The sequence below is a fragment of the Poecile atricapillus genome, chromosome 2 (genome assembly GCF_030490865.1).
Source record: "Poecile atricapillus isolate bPoeAtr1 chromosome 2, bPoeAtr1.hap1, whole genome shotgun sequence".
Classification (NCBI taxonomy): Eukaryota; Metazoa; Chordata; class Aves; order Passeriformes; family Paridae; genus Poecile; species Poecile atricapillus.
The window spans coordinates 117,024,027-117,039,774 of NC_081250.1; the positions used below are offsets into that span (position 1 = coordinate 117,024,027).

Sequence of the window (15,748 nt, forward strand, 5' to 3'; positions counted from 1 at the left end):
TTTAGGTTGGAGATCAGTTAGAACTTTTTCGCGGAAAGGGTGCTTAGACACTGGGATGGACTGCCAAGGGAGGTGGTGGAGTCACCGTCCCTGGTAAGAAAAGACTGGACATGACACCCAGTGCCCCGGTCTAGTTGATATGGTGCTCTTTGGTTATAGGTGGGACTCGATAATCCCAGAGATCTTTCCCAGCCTCACCGATTCTGGATTCTGAGACAACAGCTCCCCGAAGCCCCCAAGCAGCCGGCGTCGCCCTCAGTCCCGCGGGGCGGGGGTCGAGGCTCCGCCCCTCGCCTCAGCATTTCCGGGTCGGAGGCGGGGCGGCGTGAGGGGGCGGGCGCTGACGTCGCCGGAGGGTCCGGGGGCCGCTCGGCGCCTGTTTATTGTTCTCGCCGCCACCGCCGCGTTCTGCCTTTCCCGGCGCCTGCGGGGCCGCGGCGGGAGGGAGGGAGGGCGGACAGCAGGACCGAGGGAGCAGAGCCCTTCTGCCAGCAGCGGCGCGGGGGCGGAGGTAGGAGGGAGCGAGCGGGCGGAGGCGCCGCCCGGGGGCCGTTAACCCGTTTCCGCCTCTCCGCAGCGCGAGCCCGGGCGGCGAGCGCGCGCGTCACGCCGGAGCGAAAGCGGGACAGCCCGGGAGCGGCAGCCCGGGAGCGGCCATGGCCTACGCGTACCTCTTCAAGTACATCATCATCGGAGACACAGGTGGGTGAGCCCAGCCCGGCCCGGGCCGGAGCGGGGCGCGGGGCGGAGAGGAAGGCCCGGCTCCCCGCGCCCATTTCCGCAGTGTTGGCAGTGCCGCCGACGTGGTGGCTCCGCGCGAGGAAGAGGCGGTGTCTCCCCCCCGCCTCTGCGCCGGGCCCCGCCCGCGGCCTCGGCCTTGTCTCCCGACGGCCTTGGGCCGCTGGCAGCCGCCTCCGGGCCTGGCTGATGGGCCGCGGGGCAGTTCGGGCTGTGTCACGGCCCTGGCTGCGGCGGCAGAGTGGGGCAGCGAAGACGGAGAAGGCGTTGTCACATCAAAACTTATACCTGGGCAGTGCCCGTGGTTTGCAGCCTTGTGGCAGCGAGGCCACACTCCACCCTGCAGTTTTGTCATGAGTTTCTATCTCATTGCTGTGAGTTACCTTCAGCCTGGGCTGCAAGGATGCTCTTTCCAGTCTCGGCTGGAGCTGCTGTAGCAAACTGTGTGAAGACACGTTGTCAAAGGAAAATTAAAAGCCCTGGCTCCTCCAGTCTAATTTAAAGGGACCTTTTTTTTTGTGTATACATGTACACACACCGCGGCTTTTCCGGATGTTTCTTGTCACTTTTTAAAACCATATTAAATTGTAGAGTGTCAAGGGGTTGGACTGGGGCTTAAAGATAATGTAGTCACACCCCCCCTGCTATGGGCAGGGACACCCATAGACTACATTGCTCAAGGCCCTATCCAAACTAGCCTTCAACATTTCTTAAAAACTTACTCCATTCTATTGGTAACTGGCTGTTGTGTGATAAATAGTAATGCTTGCAAATGCTGCTGGCATAGCCATACGCTGATAGGAATTGCTGCTTGAAGCCCGTTTGCCAATGTATTTTACGCTTCCTCAGCCTAGTATGGATGGGAGTTGCATACTTTGATCAGATGTTGTCAGGACAAGGTAGCTAACTTAGTTAACCATTGTGCCTGTGTATTGTGCATTTTCCTTGTTGTTTTCCTCATACCTGTCTAAATGCCTTCTTTAATAAGTTAGATGACACACCTGTTATTTTAGATGCTATTCTAAGGGTACCTTCATAATTGTACTTCATACCTATGAACCAAATTATCTGTTGGTGGATTATAATTACACATTACAGTTGCATTACACATGAAGTTGTAAAATACACTGGATGCAACTACTATGTGACTTTTATCTGCTTTTTAGATGTACATTTAAACTCTGAAAGTTTTTTTACGCTTCTGCAGAAGCAGCTCTAGTATAAGTGAACCTTTAGAAATATATCACAACTGTAAGGACCGTGTTGTAAGCACTAGGCTGTAGATGATAACTGAAAATTCTGATTTGTGTTAGATGTTTACTTGAGGAACAGTTCATCATGCCAGGACAGGAGGACAGGATATTACCTGTGCAAATTCAGGAGAAGCAAGAAGAGGTTTGTCAGGCTGGGGTGATGCAAGATGGTAGTGCACAGTTCAGAATGACAGTGCGTCAGAACAGGTGGCCAATTCTGGTGCATCCCTAAAACCTGTAGTCATTAAAGTGGTAGACAGCAGCTCACAGTTGCTTTGCTACATTGATTGTATACTGATTAAATTTTTACAAAGAAATATCCTCAGTGTAAGTGCACTCTTGCATTTGAGTTGTTTGAAATGTGAAATACAGAGTGGATGTATGTCACCTGTGAAGTTGTTGCAGCTGCTTAAGAGCCAAATATTGGAAGAGTAAGAGAGAGGAAACACAGACAGGAAAACAGCTCACAAATTGGCTGTTGACTTTTTGGTTTGTTTTTTTTTTAATTATCATGGCTTGTAATCTTGAGTTGCTACAGAAAGCTGATTAAGACTACTGCAATGATCATTTTTGATGTGGGTTGAATATGTCAATAGCAGTAAGTTGGTTTTACTTTTATTTAGATCTCTTGTGAGCCTTTTAAGTATTCTAATAGAGCTAGTACTGAAGAGACAATTTATATTGTACACAGTTGCCAAGATGATGGTGGTGGTTTAGGTATTGCTACTCTTCCTCAGATGAAGGCAATTGAACTCAAAGTTCTGATGATGGAAATTAAGAGTGGATGGTGACTGTCCTCTTCAATTCCCATGGTGGTTTTGCACAGCGTTCCAGCCAGTGAAGATATGCCACTGGCCTCGTAGATTTCATAGTGATCAAGAAATTTGTTTCTGGGATTTGATTTAGAGTCTTTGGAAATGCCTCAGCTGCCTGGTGACTCAGCAATTAGTTGTAAACAAACTGTAGGGGAAAACTAAGAGACTCAGCTGAGGACAGATGTTAACATTTAGCTCCACTTTCAGCAGTAAAAAAAACAAAGGAGGTTGTGCGATCCATAGGCAAACCAACGAAAACTCCCTGGAGTTATACAAGACCCCTGTATTTGCCTTCTCTGAATTGTGATTCCACATGCTTTCATCTGCTTAAACACAGGAATTCAAGATGATCTCAGTCTCTTAAAATGACAGCCACAGAGACTGACTGTGCAAGATGGCCTTGTGCTCAACAGTTTTTGTCCCTTTGCATTCCTTGTTTCATTGGTCACTGACTTTTTCTGGTACTTCAGGCATGGTAACTTTATGAATATGGAATTGCTTCTAGTCTGGTTGTTAACTGTGCTTTTTAATATATAAAAATGGTTTTCTGTACAATTGGAATTGGTTTAGGATCTAGGTAGTTTTCTTTTATGGGAGAGACCTGAAATGGCATGGCTGTGTTTCAGGTACTCAAACAACATTGCCATGAATCTGTGTGGTTTTTACATTGTAGCAATGGGACAGCAGCTATAGAGTTTAACAGAAAAATACAAGTGTTATGGAATACTGATCATTGTGAGAGTTTATCAGGAAAAATCCTTTGATCTGGCTATTTCCGAAGCATTATAGGAGTTTGCAAATGCATTTAGAAGCATGTGTGGTTTATGCTGCTTAGGGCTGTCTGTACCTCTGAGACCTTAGCCTTTATGGTTGATGGTGTCTTTCATTTTGGTTGCCAGTAGGAGTTGGTTTCATCATCTACTCTTTCCTATACATCTGCCTTTGGCTACCAGTTAAAGTTGAGATGGACTTTGGTCTGAGCTAGGATGAATACTTTTATATGAGAATTTTCTGGTTTTGCAGTTGGTGACTGAAAGTCTTTAATTTTTTTTCTTTTAGATCTTTTTCTGTATGATAGTAAAATCTTCTTTATTTATATGTTTGTTACCAGCAATGTACCATTGGGAATGTACCATGTGGGAATAAGCTGGGAAATAGACAAGATTCCTATGAATATGAGAGCTGGAATATTTTTTTCAGAATAATACACTTTACCCAGAATTGTCTTATATTAGACTATATTTGCTAGATTCCACCAGAGAATGCTCCTGAACTTTAGGATACCTCAAGTTCCAGTTTTGCAGTGGTCAGATTTCTTGCCAGCAACATAACTTGTCAGTTGTAGCCTATCTAAATGTCTTTTTAGGATAACTGTTGCTGCATTTTCCATGAGCAGGTGTGCCTGCTTTTCTTGAATTCAACTCTCTGAGCTTTTTGCATATTGGACTTTCACTTCCCTTTCAATTTCAACAGATAGTTGCTGCTCCTAGACTAAGAGTGTCACTAAGTTATTAGGAGGCAATGATGATAGAAAATAAAATTGTTTGGTGATCTAATTCTCCTCACTCTCCAGAGTAAAGTAAGCTGTGTTGCCAACCATTTCACTTGTCTTGGAGACTTTCAAATGTTGCAATTAATTGAATTTATTTTTTAGTCCTCTTTGTGAAATATTTCTAGTGTCTTTGCACTTTGCTCTGGAACAGCAGCTGTTATTAGCTAGTAATGTGTATTGCTAGAGTCTTTTGCCCTTATTTTCTCTTGAGTATGTAATAGTATTTCTTGGCTAAACTGGTTTTCATGTCGCCAGAGCTAGTGTTAATACCCCGTGACAGCTTGAGAATTTGTTTGTGCTGAAAACCAGAGTACTGGCCTGGACTACTTATATCTTGCTTTGAGACCCTTTCAATGATGCTTTAAACCTAAAAAAGTAAATATTAGGTGGTGCGTATGAACATCCTCTTAGCCTCTTACAAGTTGTTAACTAGAATTAACTATATGTCCATACAAATAGTTTCATGAGACTGCTAGTGTGCACACATGCACTGATTAAAAGAAACCCCAAACACCTTGCCACTCAAAAAAAAATCTAACCCAACCCCACCCCCAGTTTCATTTAAAACCATGTTATTATGAACGACTGACAGTTTCTAAGTTGTTTGTGACCATGCAGAACGTGAAGGTTTTTTTAAAGACTTAAGTGTAGCTTAATTTTATTTGGAAATTATTTTTACTTACTTTTAAAACCTGTAGTTAGTAGTGGAGCGGTGCCATACAAACTGAAATATGGTAAAGCTGAACAACTCCTTTAACTTTGTAGGCCTGTGCTAATTGTTATGTAGAAAGAAAAAATTTATATCATTGGCTTTAAACACGGTGTTGAAAATGTTCAAGTGTTGAAGCTGAATCAGCTTTAAAAGAGATATTTTTATTATTTTTCCCAAAATTACATAGGCATCATGAAAGATTTTGGAGGTTGCTTTTCTTCTGTTCTTGTCCATGATTACATTTGTATGTGAACTCCCTTTGCCCTGTACGTGACAGTTTGGAATTTTTTAGTTTGTCCTTTCTATAAATTTAGATAAAGCTTTCCCATTTGATGGTAGAGTTCTGACTAAGACATAACTGACGGAGAAGAGGTTAAGAAAAAAATCTGTGCTTTAGCTTCATGTCTTGTTATGCCTAGGCCTCTGAAAAGGCGATACTGCACTTTCCAGAGTTGCATAAAGCTGCTGTGTTTGGAAAGGGAGGAGAGAGGGAATGAACTGCAGCCTGTGATAAGAAAAGGGCTTATGAAACATCTGGAAGCTCTGCAGACTACTGGAAAGAACTAAAAGTCTCTCATAAACCAGGTTAGAGGTATGAATCTTGTGACATTTGTAATGCGGAATTAATTACCTGGTTAAAATCAAAGTTAGTTAAAATCTGGGTTCTTATATGTATCATCTAGAAAATTATCTATTTTATGTATATATATGTATATAATACGTATATATATAAAATAATCATGTATATAATCTTGCCCATTATTTGAAACTGTTACCCTATCTTTAAAACTTTTTTTTGTTTGTTTTTCTAAAGGAAGGTGAGAAAGCAGGAAGCTGGTTTCAGCTCAGTTGATATTGTTGCACTGGTTTCATGGACATCCAAGCTGACATAGTTGCTTACATGCAAAAGGAGTTCTTGCTCCCCTTACCTTGTGGTGACTTTGACAGCGTGCCATGATCTGGATCCACCCACTAATGCGGTAGAAAACTACTTTCTTTTTAGTGGCTGAATCAGGTGATTTGGCCTTCTGGCTGTTCTTTCCACAGACCGGAGTACTTTCCAGGAGGGAAACAGGATCTAGGAAGATTAGTGAAAGCAAGATATCAAAGGGAAGTAGGTCTTCATCTCTGTGTGTGGCGGACTGATTGATCACCATCAAGTACAAGGAAAAATAGTTCTGTGACACTTGAATTAATCCAGGGTTTATCTACTGCCAAAATGAGTAGACCTTGTTACTTACTTCTTGTCTCAACTGTGAGCTCTGCAGCTTCTTAGCTGTCAGCATCACTTTTGTGATCCTTCAGAGAGCCAGCCCAGCTCACAAAGATGATTTGAAAAACAAAACTAAACAAATAGTAGGTATGCTCAAAAGAGTGCAAGAGCCCTTTTGGGTAAGGAGGTGGAGTTGTGTGGGAAGGAGTGAGTCTACTCACCAGAGACAGCAAGCAGATTAACATAGTAGATTTTTCTTTAGCATTCAGTTTGTATTCCACAGTTGGGAGGACTACTGCTGCAGTTCTTTTACTCTATCTTGGGCTATAGTGGTGCTTAGGTGAGCAAGTAAGGAAATTCTTAACCTCCCTCTACCCTCTTTTTCGACCCGTTTTTAGATTTGAACCAGGTCAGCTTTTCAAGGTAAACATCAGTGGCAGGAACACTGATGAGTTTTGTCTAGAGGTAAGAAAAGCCTGGAAGTTTTCCTCATTTTCAATAGTACACACCTGACTTTGCAGCCAGTAACTGAACTTTCCTTGCCCTGTTCACAGGGAGTCAGGAAGGGGAGGAGGAAGCAAATCAGCTCTCTTAGCCAAAGACTGGCTCAGCTGTATCATCACATATGTTATGGTTCAGAGCTGCATTAGGGTTTTTTTTTTTAGTGCTACAAGTACAGCCAATTACTGAAAAGAATAACCTTTCCCTTAGCTATGTCTTCTGTAGCCCTAGTCTCATACATGTACTCGTGTTTTGGATGAGTGTACTACTGTGCTGGATCCATTTCTTGGTGTAGTTTGTTGCGTGAGTTAGAAGGGTAGCTTTACTGAGCCCTGAAATAAACACAAGTATATAAGGAAGGGTGGTATTGAAGCTGGGCCATGGTGGACAACAGCAAAGTTCTGGCAATGCCTTGCCTAAGGAAACTGATTGCAGAGTTGTACCCAGATTAAGAGAGTTAAGAGAGTCAGAGGAATTTAGAGAATCAACTCAGTCTGCTGGTTTGGCATTTAGAGCTGGAGGGTAAAATTACTGTAGCACAAGTTCTCCTTCTCATCATTGAGTACTAAGCAGCGATGAAGGGATCCTAAAACAGGCACTTGCAGAAAAGCAAGCTGCTTTTCCTCCAAGTACATAATCCATTGTTTTGATTTGTTCCTAAGCAAGGGCTTTTGTTTACTGTGGTTGTTGAAGTGTATCCAAGCTCTATCATAGGAAAATACTAGATTTTTATTTTTTTTTCTGGGGTGGTTTATCTGAAGCTATATTAAAATAATTGTGGCAGTAAAATGGAGAACGAGTTCGTGAATCTATCCCTTTCGCATTCTACAATGGATTATCATCAAGACATGCTCAGCTACTTTTCAGTGTCTGCCTCATTTCAGGTGTAAGATTATAGTGCTAAGTGAACAAGATACCTGGTAAATAGCCACTCTGTTCTTAGAGTTAACCAGTGTAGTTACTTTAAACCACCTGGGTGCCATAGAATTAGCAGCTTGCAGCTGTTAACTGATCTTTGTAGCATCTGTTTATGTCACAAGGTGGTAAACTACTCAGGCATTCATATACAACTCCTGTCTCTGATACATGTTCCTGTCTGTGATACATGTTCCTGTCTATGATAGGGGAGTTTGCTCAAGCTCTGGAAGTGATTTGGGCTACAAACTATTTTCATAAGAACTTTTGTGATACAAAAGTGATACATTTGTGATACAAATGTGCAGTATCTTAAAACTATAAAATTGAAATGAAAGATCTATTTCAGTCAGTATAGCAGTAAAAAACTTGGGGACTTTCAGGTGTTTTTGTTGGTTTTTTTGTTGTTGGAAGGTTCTGTGGTAGCAGGAATGGCATTAAAGAGAAACTAGTTATTTCTTATATTTCTCTGTGTGAGCCCATCAGTCTGCAGTCCGCTCCTAAAAGGCCTGCTATGGAGGAGTGACTAGAGCTGCCGTCATCTTGTGCCAGTCTGAGACAGGGCTTCTATCAAAGGGCCTGTGCTTGCCTGTCATCTGTGCTCTTCTGAGGGTGGTGTTTGTATGCTCAATTAAACCGACTTGGTCACCAGCCTTACAAGGAGAGGAAATATCAGATTGCCACTTGAGAGCCACTACTGGAATACCTAATAAAATGTCATTTTGTTGATTAGATTTTGAAATACTGTTCCAACATTTGTAAGATTTGCATGGGAATATTAGATTGGTTTAAGGTTTTGGTTTATCCATTGATACTGAAATCCCTTTACAAGGTTAATGGCAAAAGCTATTTCTGATGTGACTTAGTTTTTTGTAAGTGAGGTGGTGATTATGTTCTCTGATGGGGTAGTTTTATTTCATTGGTGATATAAAAATCATCTTTTATATATAAACACCATTCACAGAATCACAGAATGGACTAGATTAGAAAAGATCTTTGAGAACATCAAGTCCAGCCTATGACCTAACCTTACACCTCCTCAACTAAACCATGGCACTGTCTGCCTCATCCAGTCTTTTTTTAAACACATCTAGAGATGGTGACTCCACCACCTCCCTGGGCAGACAATTCCATTGCCCAATCACTCAGTGAAGAATTTTTTTCAGACATCTAACCTAAGCTTCCCCTGATACAGCTAAAGACTGTATCCTCTTGTTCTGTCAGTGGTTGTCTGGGAGAAAAGACCGACCCCCACCTGACTACAGCCACCTTTCAGGACGTTTCAGAGAGTGATTTTGTCACCTCTGAGTCTCCTTTTCTCCAAGCTCAACAACTCCAACTTGCCCAGTCATTCCTCATAGGCCTTGTGTTCCAAGCCCCTTACCAATCTTTTTGCCCTCCTCTGGATGCACTGAAGCATCTCAACATCCTTCCCAAACTGAGAGGCCCAGAACTGGACACAGCACTCCAGGTGTGGCCTCACCAGTGCCAAGTACAGGAGAAGAATGACCTCTCTGCTCCTGCTGGCCACACTACTCCTGATACAAGCCAGGGGCCGATGGCCTTCTTGGCCACCAGGGCACACTGCTGGCTCATGTTCAGTCAGCTGTACCCCCAGGTCCCTTTCTGCCTGGGCACTGTCCAGCCACACTGTACCCAGCCTGTAACATTGCAAGGGGTTATTGTGGCCAAAATGCAGTACTTGACACTTGGACTTATTAAACTTCATCTTATTGGACTTGGCCCATCTGTCCAGCCTGTCCAGGTCCCTTTGCAGAGCTCTCCTACTCTCCAGCAGATTGACACATGCTCTCAGCTTGGTGTCATCTCCAAATTTACTGATGGTGCACTCATCCCCTCATCCAGGTCATCACTGAAGATAGTAAATGGGACTGGCTTCAGCACTGATCTCTGGGGGACACCACTAATGACTGGATACAGCACTGCTCACCACCACTCTCTGGGCCTGGCCATCCAGCCAGTGGTTAATCTAGTGAAGAGAGCACCTGTCAAAGCTGTGGGCTACCAGATTTTCCAGGAGTATGCTGTAGGAGATGATGTCAAAAACATTGCTGAAGTCCAAGTAGGCAGTGGATGTTGTCTTTCTCACATCCACCTGATGGGTGACCTGATCATAAAAGCCATCCTATAGGTGCTGTGTGGCACTCAAGATGATCTGTTCCATAATCTTGCTGGGCACCAAGGTCAGGCTGACTGCCCTGTAGTTTCCTAGATCCTCCTTCCAGCCCTTTCTGTGGCTGGGTGTCACACTGGCCAGCTTCCAGTCAGCTGGGACTTCTAGCTGAGCTAGGACTGATGGTAAATTATGGAGAACAGCTCCGCAAGCTCATCTGCCAGTTCTCTCATCACCCTAGGATGAATCCCATATGGTCCTATATATTTGTGACCATCTTAGTGGCTCAGCAGATCTTTGGCTGTTTTGTCCTGGATAACAGGGGGACCATCCTGCTCCCTGACACCATCTACCAGCCCAGGACAACAGTTGTCCTGAGGACAACCTGTCTTTCTGTTGAAAGCTAGGTCAGAGAAGATGTTAAGTATCTCTGCCTTTTCCTCACCTTTAATTAATAAATTCTCTCTTGCATCTAATAGACAACGGAGGTTGTCCTTGTTCTTCCTTTTGCCATTAATGTATTTATAAAAATATTTTTTTATTGTCCTTTACAGAAGTGGCCAGATAGAGTTCTAGTTGGGCTTTTGCCTCTCTAATTTTTTTCCTACGTGATCTAGCAATTCCCTTAAGCTTTTTTTGAGATACCTGACCCTCCTTCCAAAGGTGATATGCCCTCTTTTTTTCCCAATTTCCTTCAAGAGCTCCCTTTACATCCATGCTGGTCGTTTTCCTTGTTGCCTCATCTTTCAGCACATAGGGACAGTCTGATCCTGTGCCTTCAAGATCTGTTTTGAAGCATGCCCATGCTTCCTGGACTCCTTTCTTTTTAAGTGCTGCTTCCCAAGGAACTCTCTGAATAAGTCTCTTGAATAGGCCAAAGTCTGCCCTCTGGAATTTCAGCATGGAAGTTGTATTGGTGCCCCTACTTATTTCACCAAATACTGAAAATTCTATAATTTCATGATCACTGTGCCCCAGATAACCTCCACCCACTACACCTCCCACCAGCCCATCTCTGTTTGCAAACAGCAGGTCTAGCATAGTCCCTCCACTGGTAGGCCTGCTCACCAGCTGTGAGAAGAGCTGTTGTCCAAGTAGAATTATTAATGTTTTAAAATTACATACAGTTTTGTGTTCTGTCCCTACGAATCCCATACTCTGACTGCCTTTCTCTGTTTTTTTCTTTCTTACCTGCAGTGCTTTCCTCCCACTCCTCCTTCTTAAACTTCTGTTTACTAATTTTTTAGGAACAGAATCTATAGCTGCTTCAAAGCTGCTTGTGTTCTGACAGCTTGCCATCATAAGCCAGAAAGCTAAAGAAAAGAGATCTAGTAAGGCAGATGCTGCAAATTTTGCCTTGGACTACAGTTTCATGCTGCTGTATGTTCTTGATCTGCTGTCTGCTGCATTTCTTTTCCTCATTTGAAGTAACTCTTACGCTTGTCTGACCCTACATTAAGCCATTTGTTTGCTTTGTCACTCTTTTTGTTGGATTAGCATGCAGACAACTGAAACTGCTTCAGAACTCATCTAAGCTGTGTGAAGAAATGAGCAGGAGCATACTGTAGGGAAGAGAGTAGAGACAGCAGCACTAGCAACTGGCTTAAGCTGTTGGAATTGCTACATTGTTTGGGATATTAATCTGAGTGTCATCTGTTGGGCAGAACTCATTTTGTGACAAAACTAAATGCAGGTTTCCTATTTCTGTTAGATTTTGTTGAAACTGGCTACTGCTCTTAGAATTAAAGTCCAAAATAAGATACATGGTGATTATATTTCTGTAGGCATTGTTCCCTTATTAAACCATACTAAAAAACTTTGCTGAATTTGGTACTAGAAAGACCAGTGTCGCTATATGCAAACCTCTGGTATGCATATCTTTTATTGGTAGTGTGGCTCTTTTCCTTATCTCTTTGTTTGCTATCTTTTATTCATAGATATGTCTCTTATGATGAGCCATTGCTGACCTCTAGTATATGGCTAGATTAGCTTTATCTTGCTGATAAAACAAAGTACAGCAGGAACTTGGATGCTACAGTATAGTATGTTATGTGATAATGGCTCACAGTTTAAACCAAATATGTTATTGTCAAATTTTGAAGGCTGAAAAGATGAAGTTTGACTGTGCAGAACAGGAAGAATAACCCCTCCTAGTAAAAGAAGGAAAAGTTAACTGTAAAAAGCAGTATATTTACAGACCTAAGTTGTTTGAGTTGTCCTGCTGACTGCATCAACTTCTACTTTTCTGTGCTTCCGCATACAGAGGAAATTGCCCATTTGCTGACTAGTGTCCATGTAATGGGAAGTAGTTTCACTGATTTCTGACATTAGTGGGTTATCTGAGGGGGACAATGTTTGTGTTACCTGTCTGACTGTAGTGTAAATTCAGCTGCTGCCAATTCTTCTTGGACTGCTTTTTGTCCTGTGGGGGACCAGTGGGCAGCAGCATATAGTGGTTGTAAGCAGCCACAGACCTGCTGTGGTTACCTCAAGGGATAAAGAGATAGATGGGAGACTGATGCTATTGAGGATCTAGTTAGCTTGGAAAAAAGCTGAAAGTACTGAAGGAGAAGCAGATAAAGAGTTGTGAGGAGTAGCAAGCCCTGTAATTATTGTGGAGGGAGGATGTAAAGTGGTACTTTGAAGTTCTGTTAGAAAACTTTTTTTTCTACTTAAAGGCAGAACTACTTTTTCAAAAGAATAACTCATTTTTGTTCAATTTTTGAAAATAACTGCTTTGACTATGTTTCTAGAAAAAAGTTGTAATTAAAAAGCTTCATGCACTTCAAAGTATGTGAGATCTAATACCTTCAGTTCTAATAATTAATTTTAAGGAACGTGTAAAATCTCCTTAAATTAATTTCTATTGGTCCTTTACAGGCTTTTTTTTAAATTGTTTAACACTTATTTCTTTTCTTTCTTTTAGGTGTTGGGAAATCATGTTTATTGTTACAGTTCACAGACAAGCGGTTTCAACCAGTCCACGATCTCACTATTGGTAGGTCTTTTTTGTGCTGCCCAGTGTTAGTTAAGTGGTTGGGGTACCTCAGCATGCATTTAGGAGTTTGTTGTGCTGCAGAAGTGCAGGATTTGTGCTGTGTTAAGGTGGCAGTGAATCGGTAGCTAATTAATATTTGTTAGCTCGTAAAGTCAGTTGGGGGTCTTTTATTGGGAGGGTACAATCTGAAACAATTTAAAAAGTTCACAGTTGCAGTATCTAAACTTTCTTCAGAAAAGCTGAAAACTGGGCACAGAAGAATTGGCCAAGCTTGAAATGCACTGGGGAATGTAATATTAGCCTAGCCACACAACCTTGAAGGCAAGTTACAGATAAACTGTAGCAAAGTTAACCTTAAAGACGAATGGATAAAAAATTTTCTTGCGAAGATTAACTTTTGAATAGAGGACTGAAGTGTGAATGTATTTGCATTTGGAAGGGATAGGGATTTTCTTTCCCAGCTCTTCAGCTGGATGTGGACCATTTGTGTTAGGTATGATTGGTACTGGGGGAATGAATACATGTTGGCACATTGCCTCTGACGTAACTACAATAAATAATACAAACTTCTATTTATCTTTCCACACAAAATAAGAGGAATAGTGTGGTACTAAATTCTTCTGAGGGCAGGTTTAGTCTGCAGATCAGTTTTGCTGTTAAGCATAACAGATGCTAGTTTCAGAGGAGGTTGCAGAACCTTTCAGCTTGTTGATGTTCTTTCAAGGAACCTATCAGCTTTAGTCATGAGTTGCGCACAAAATGTATCCTAGTCTCTATTTTTAGTTTGTGCCCTGAAGTAGGTAGGCTCCCTATGTTTGGGAGTACTGAAATAGTTGCTTGAAATATAAACAGATTTTCTTCATGTAACAGAATGTATCAGGTGGTTTGATTATGGATTCCCTTTCTCCTGACAGTCCTTCCACACCTTGTGTGTGCCTGTTGTATAGTTCAAATTCTTTGGCCAACATCAGATTTGCGAGATCTTGGCAGCAAATAGGCTGGCTGAATAAAGAGCCCGAGTACTTTAGGGAGGCATGACTTATTATCATCTTTTCTTCTTTAGGCCTGCCAAATATATGACACCTTATATATCACTCATGGATTTGGCAGCCCTGTTACCTCAGACTGATAGGCTCTGGGAAACAGTTTCACCTCAGCAGGGTGGTTGTAGTGCCAGTTCTTTGCTTGGCGTACAGCTAGCTGAAATCTGGGAGCAGAGCAGAAATTGAAGCTCGTAAGATGAGGAGGTGAACCTAGAAACAACATAACGAGGGATGTAGTAATGGAGCCTGGGAAGCTGCTCGAAAAGGAGGGAAGAAGGATTTTTATATTTTTAATATATTTGTAATCTTGCAATTCTTTAATGTATAACTCAACTCCATATAGAGTGTTAGCTACTGTTTGCCCATTTTGGTCAGACAAAACAATTCCTCTCTAGGTTTGGGAATCAAGGACACCTTACTGTCTCAGGCCCTGAAAATGTAAACAGAAGTGATTGGAGTGGAGAGCATACTTGGGGAAAATTACTTCATTACCTGAAGCTGTAATTGGAAGATTAACCCCCAATATGCAAATGGACCATACTTATAAAAGTGTGAAAAGCTGTGACCTGTCATCCATTTTTGGGTGTAGCCCCTGGAGGGGGCTTTGTCTGCCCGACATGTACCTGAAGCCCTTCAATGAATACAACTGCTTTTTATTCCACTTGATTGTGTCTGACATCTGTTTTTAGGTAGACCCTAAAAGCATCAGTAGAGGCTGGAAATGCCTCCTCAACTGCAAGGGCATGTATGTATTTTGGCCAGGTTCTCCCAGGTACCCAAACAGATTTGGAAAACCAGATGAAGAACATGGGTTCAAAGTCATATGAATTCCCCTGTAGAGTGAGATGGGGTGGGTTGAATTTAACTAATAAATACCCTAATGGTTGTATTAAAAGCCCTGAAAACGTGTAGGTTAAATAAACCATTGTAAACATTCTAGCTGTTTTGACCATTGCCTGTAGGACATGCCCTTATTGTAAATCTGATCAGCTTCTATTCCTTCTTTGAGAACAAGCTTTCCATCAAACTGTTTATATTTTTACAAATGCAGTATTTTTTCCTGGTGCATATTTTGATGGAATAGGATAAATACCCTTTTAATTTTTTTATGGGGTTGTGTGCAGAAACTAAACATTTAAGGTGATTGTTGGATTTAAATCATCAGCTCTATAGCCACATTTTGAGATCAGTTAAAACCTTCAGTGTTTACATGTGTAGTAGACCAAGGACCTTCCCCTGGCTTTGCAGTCAACTTCAGGAAGAACCATGTCATTCACCTACTTCCTCCTTTCTGCCTCTCCACCTCCATTCTTTCAATTTCTTTGCATACAGTTGCTGCAAATTATTTGGTTGCTAAAGAGCACGGTGGTCTTTGGCCAACAGGTTTTATTTGGCTCCAGAATCCTATTGGGGAACTCTTCCCCTTTCCCTTAAAGTCATTCCACAGGAAGCAACACTGCAAGTATTTTAAGCAAGCTTTTGAATTTTGAAGAGACATTTGGAATATTTCAACTCGGGGTTGCATAATTAAAAGTCTTGAGTCCAAGTCTAGGCAATGACCATTTTAGCAAAACTTCAGCTAGCAGATCAGTTTGGGTTTTTTTTATTTAATCTATAATGGTTATAAATTAATGGAAAGTTGATAGCCTTTAAATATGTCCACTATCTCTAGCCATTTGTGAGATTTTAACTACTGCAGTAATAGCCTCAAGTTATATTTGATTTACTGTTAATGCTCTCAAAACTACTTTAAAAAATGGTATAAAAGGCTGAATTTTTCCACTGAAAAAGTTACATTTGTTTATTTGGAACACACTTTTTTTTTCCCTCAGTTATAGAACTTGATCTTTAACTAGCTTGAATTTTGGAAGTTC

The 15,748-nt window shown here is 41.9% G+C and overlaps 1 protein-coding gene across 1 annotated transcript in view; it reads left to right on the plus strand.

The window, feature by feature from the left end:
- The first annotated feature begins 454 nt into the window (after positions 1–454).
- The window catches only part of RAB2A (RAB2A, member RAS oncogene family), a 43,372-nt gene continuing 28,078 nt past the window's right edge, over positions 455–15,748 (plus strand). The window contains exons 1-2 of the mRNA XM_058831417.1: positions 455–702; positions 12,760–12,831. Coding sequence (XP_058687400.1) covers positions 657–702; positions 12,760–12,831 — 118 coding nt within the window. The 5' untranslated portion in view covers positions 455–656. The remainder of the gene's footprint in view (positions 703–12,759; positions 12,832–15,748) is intronic.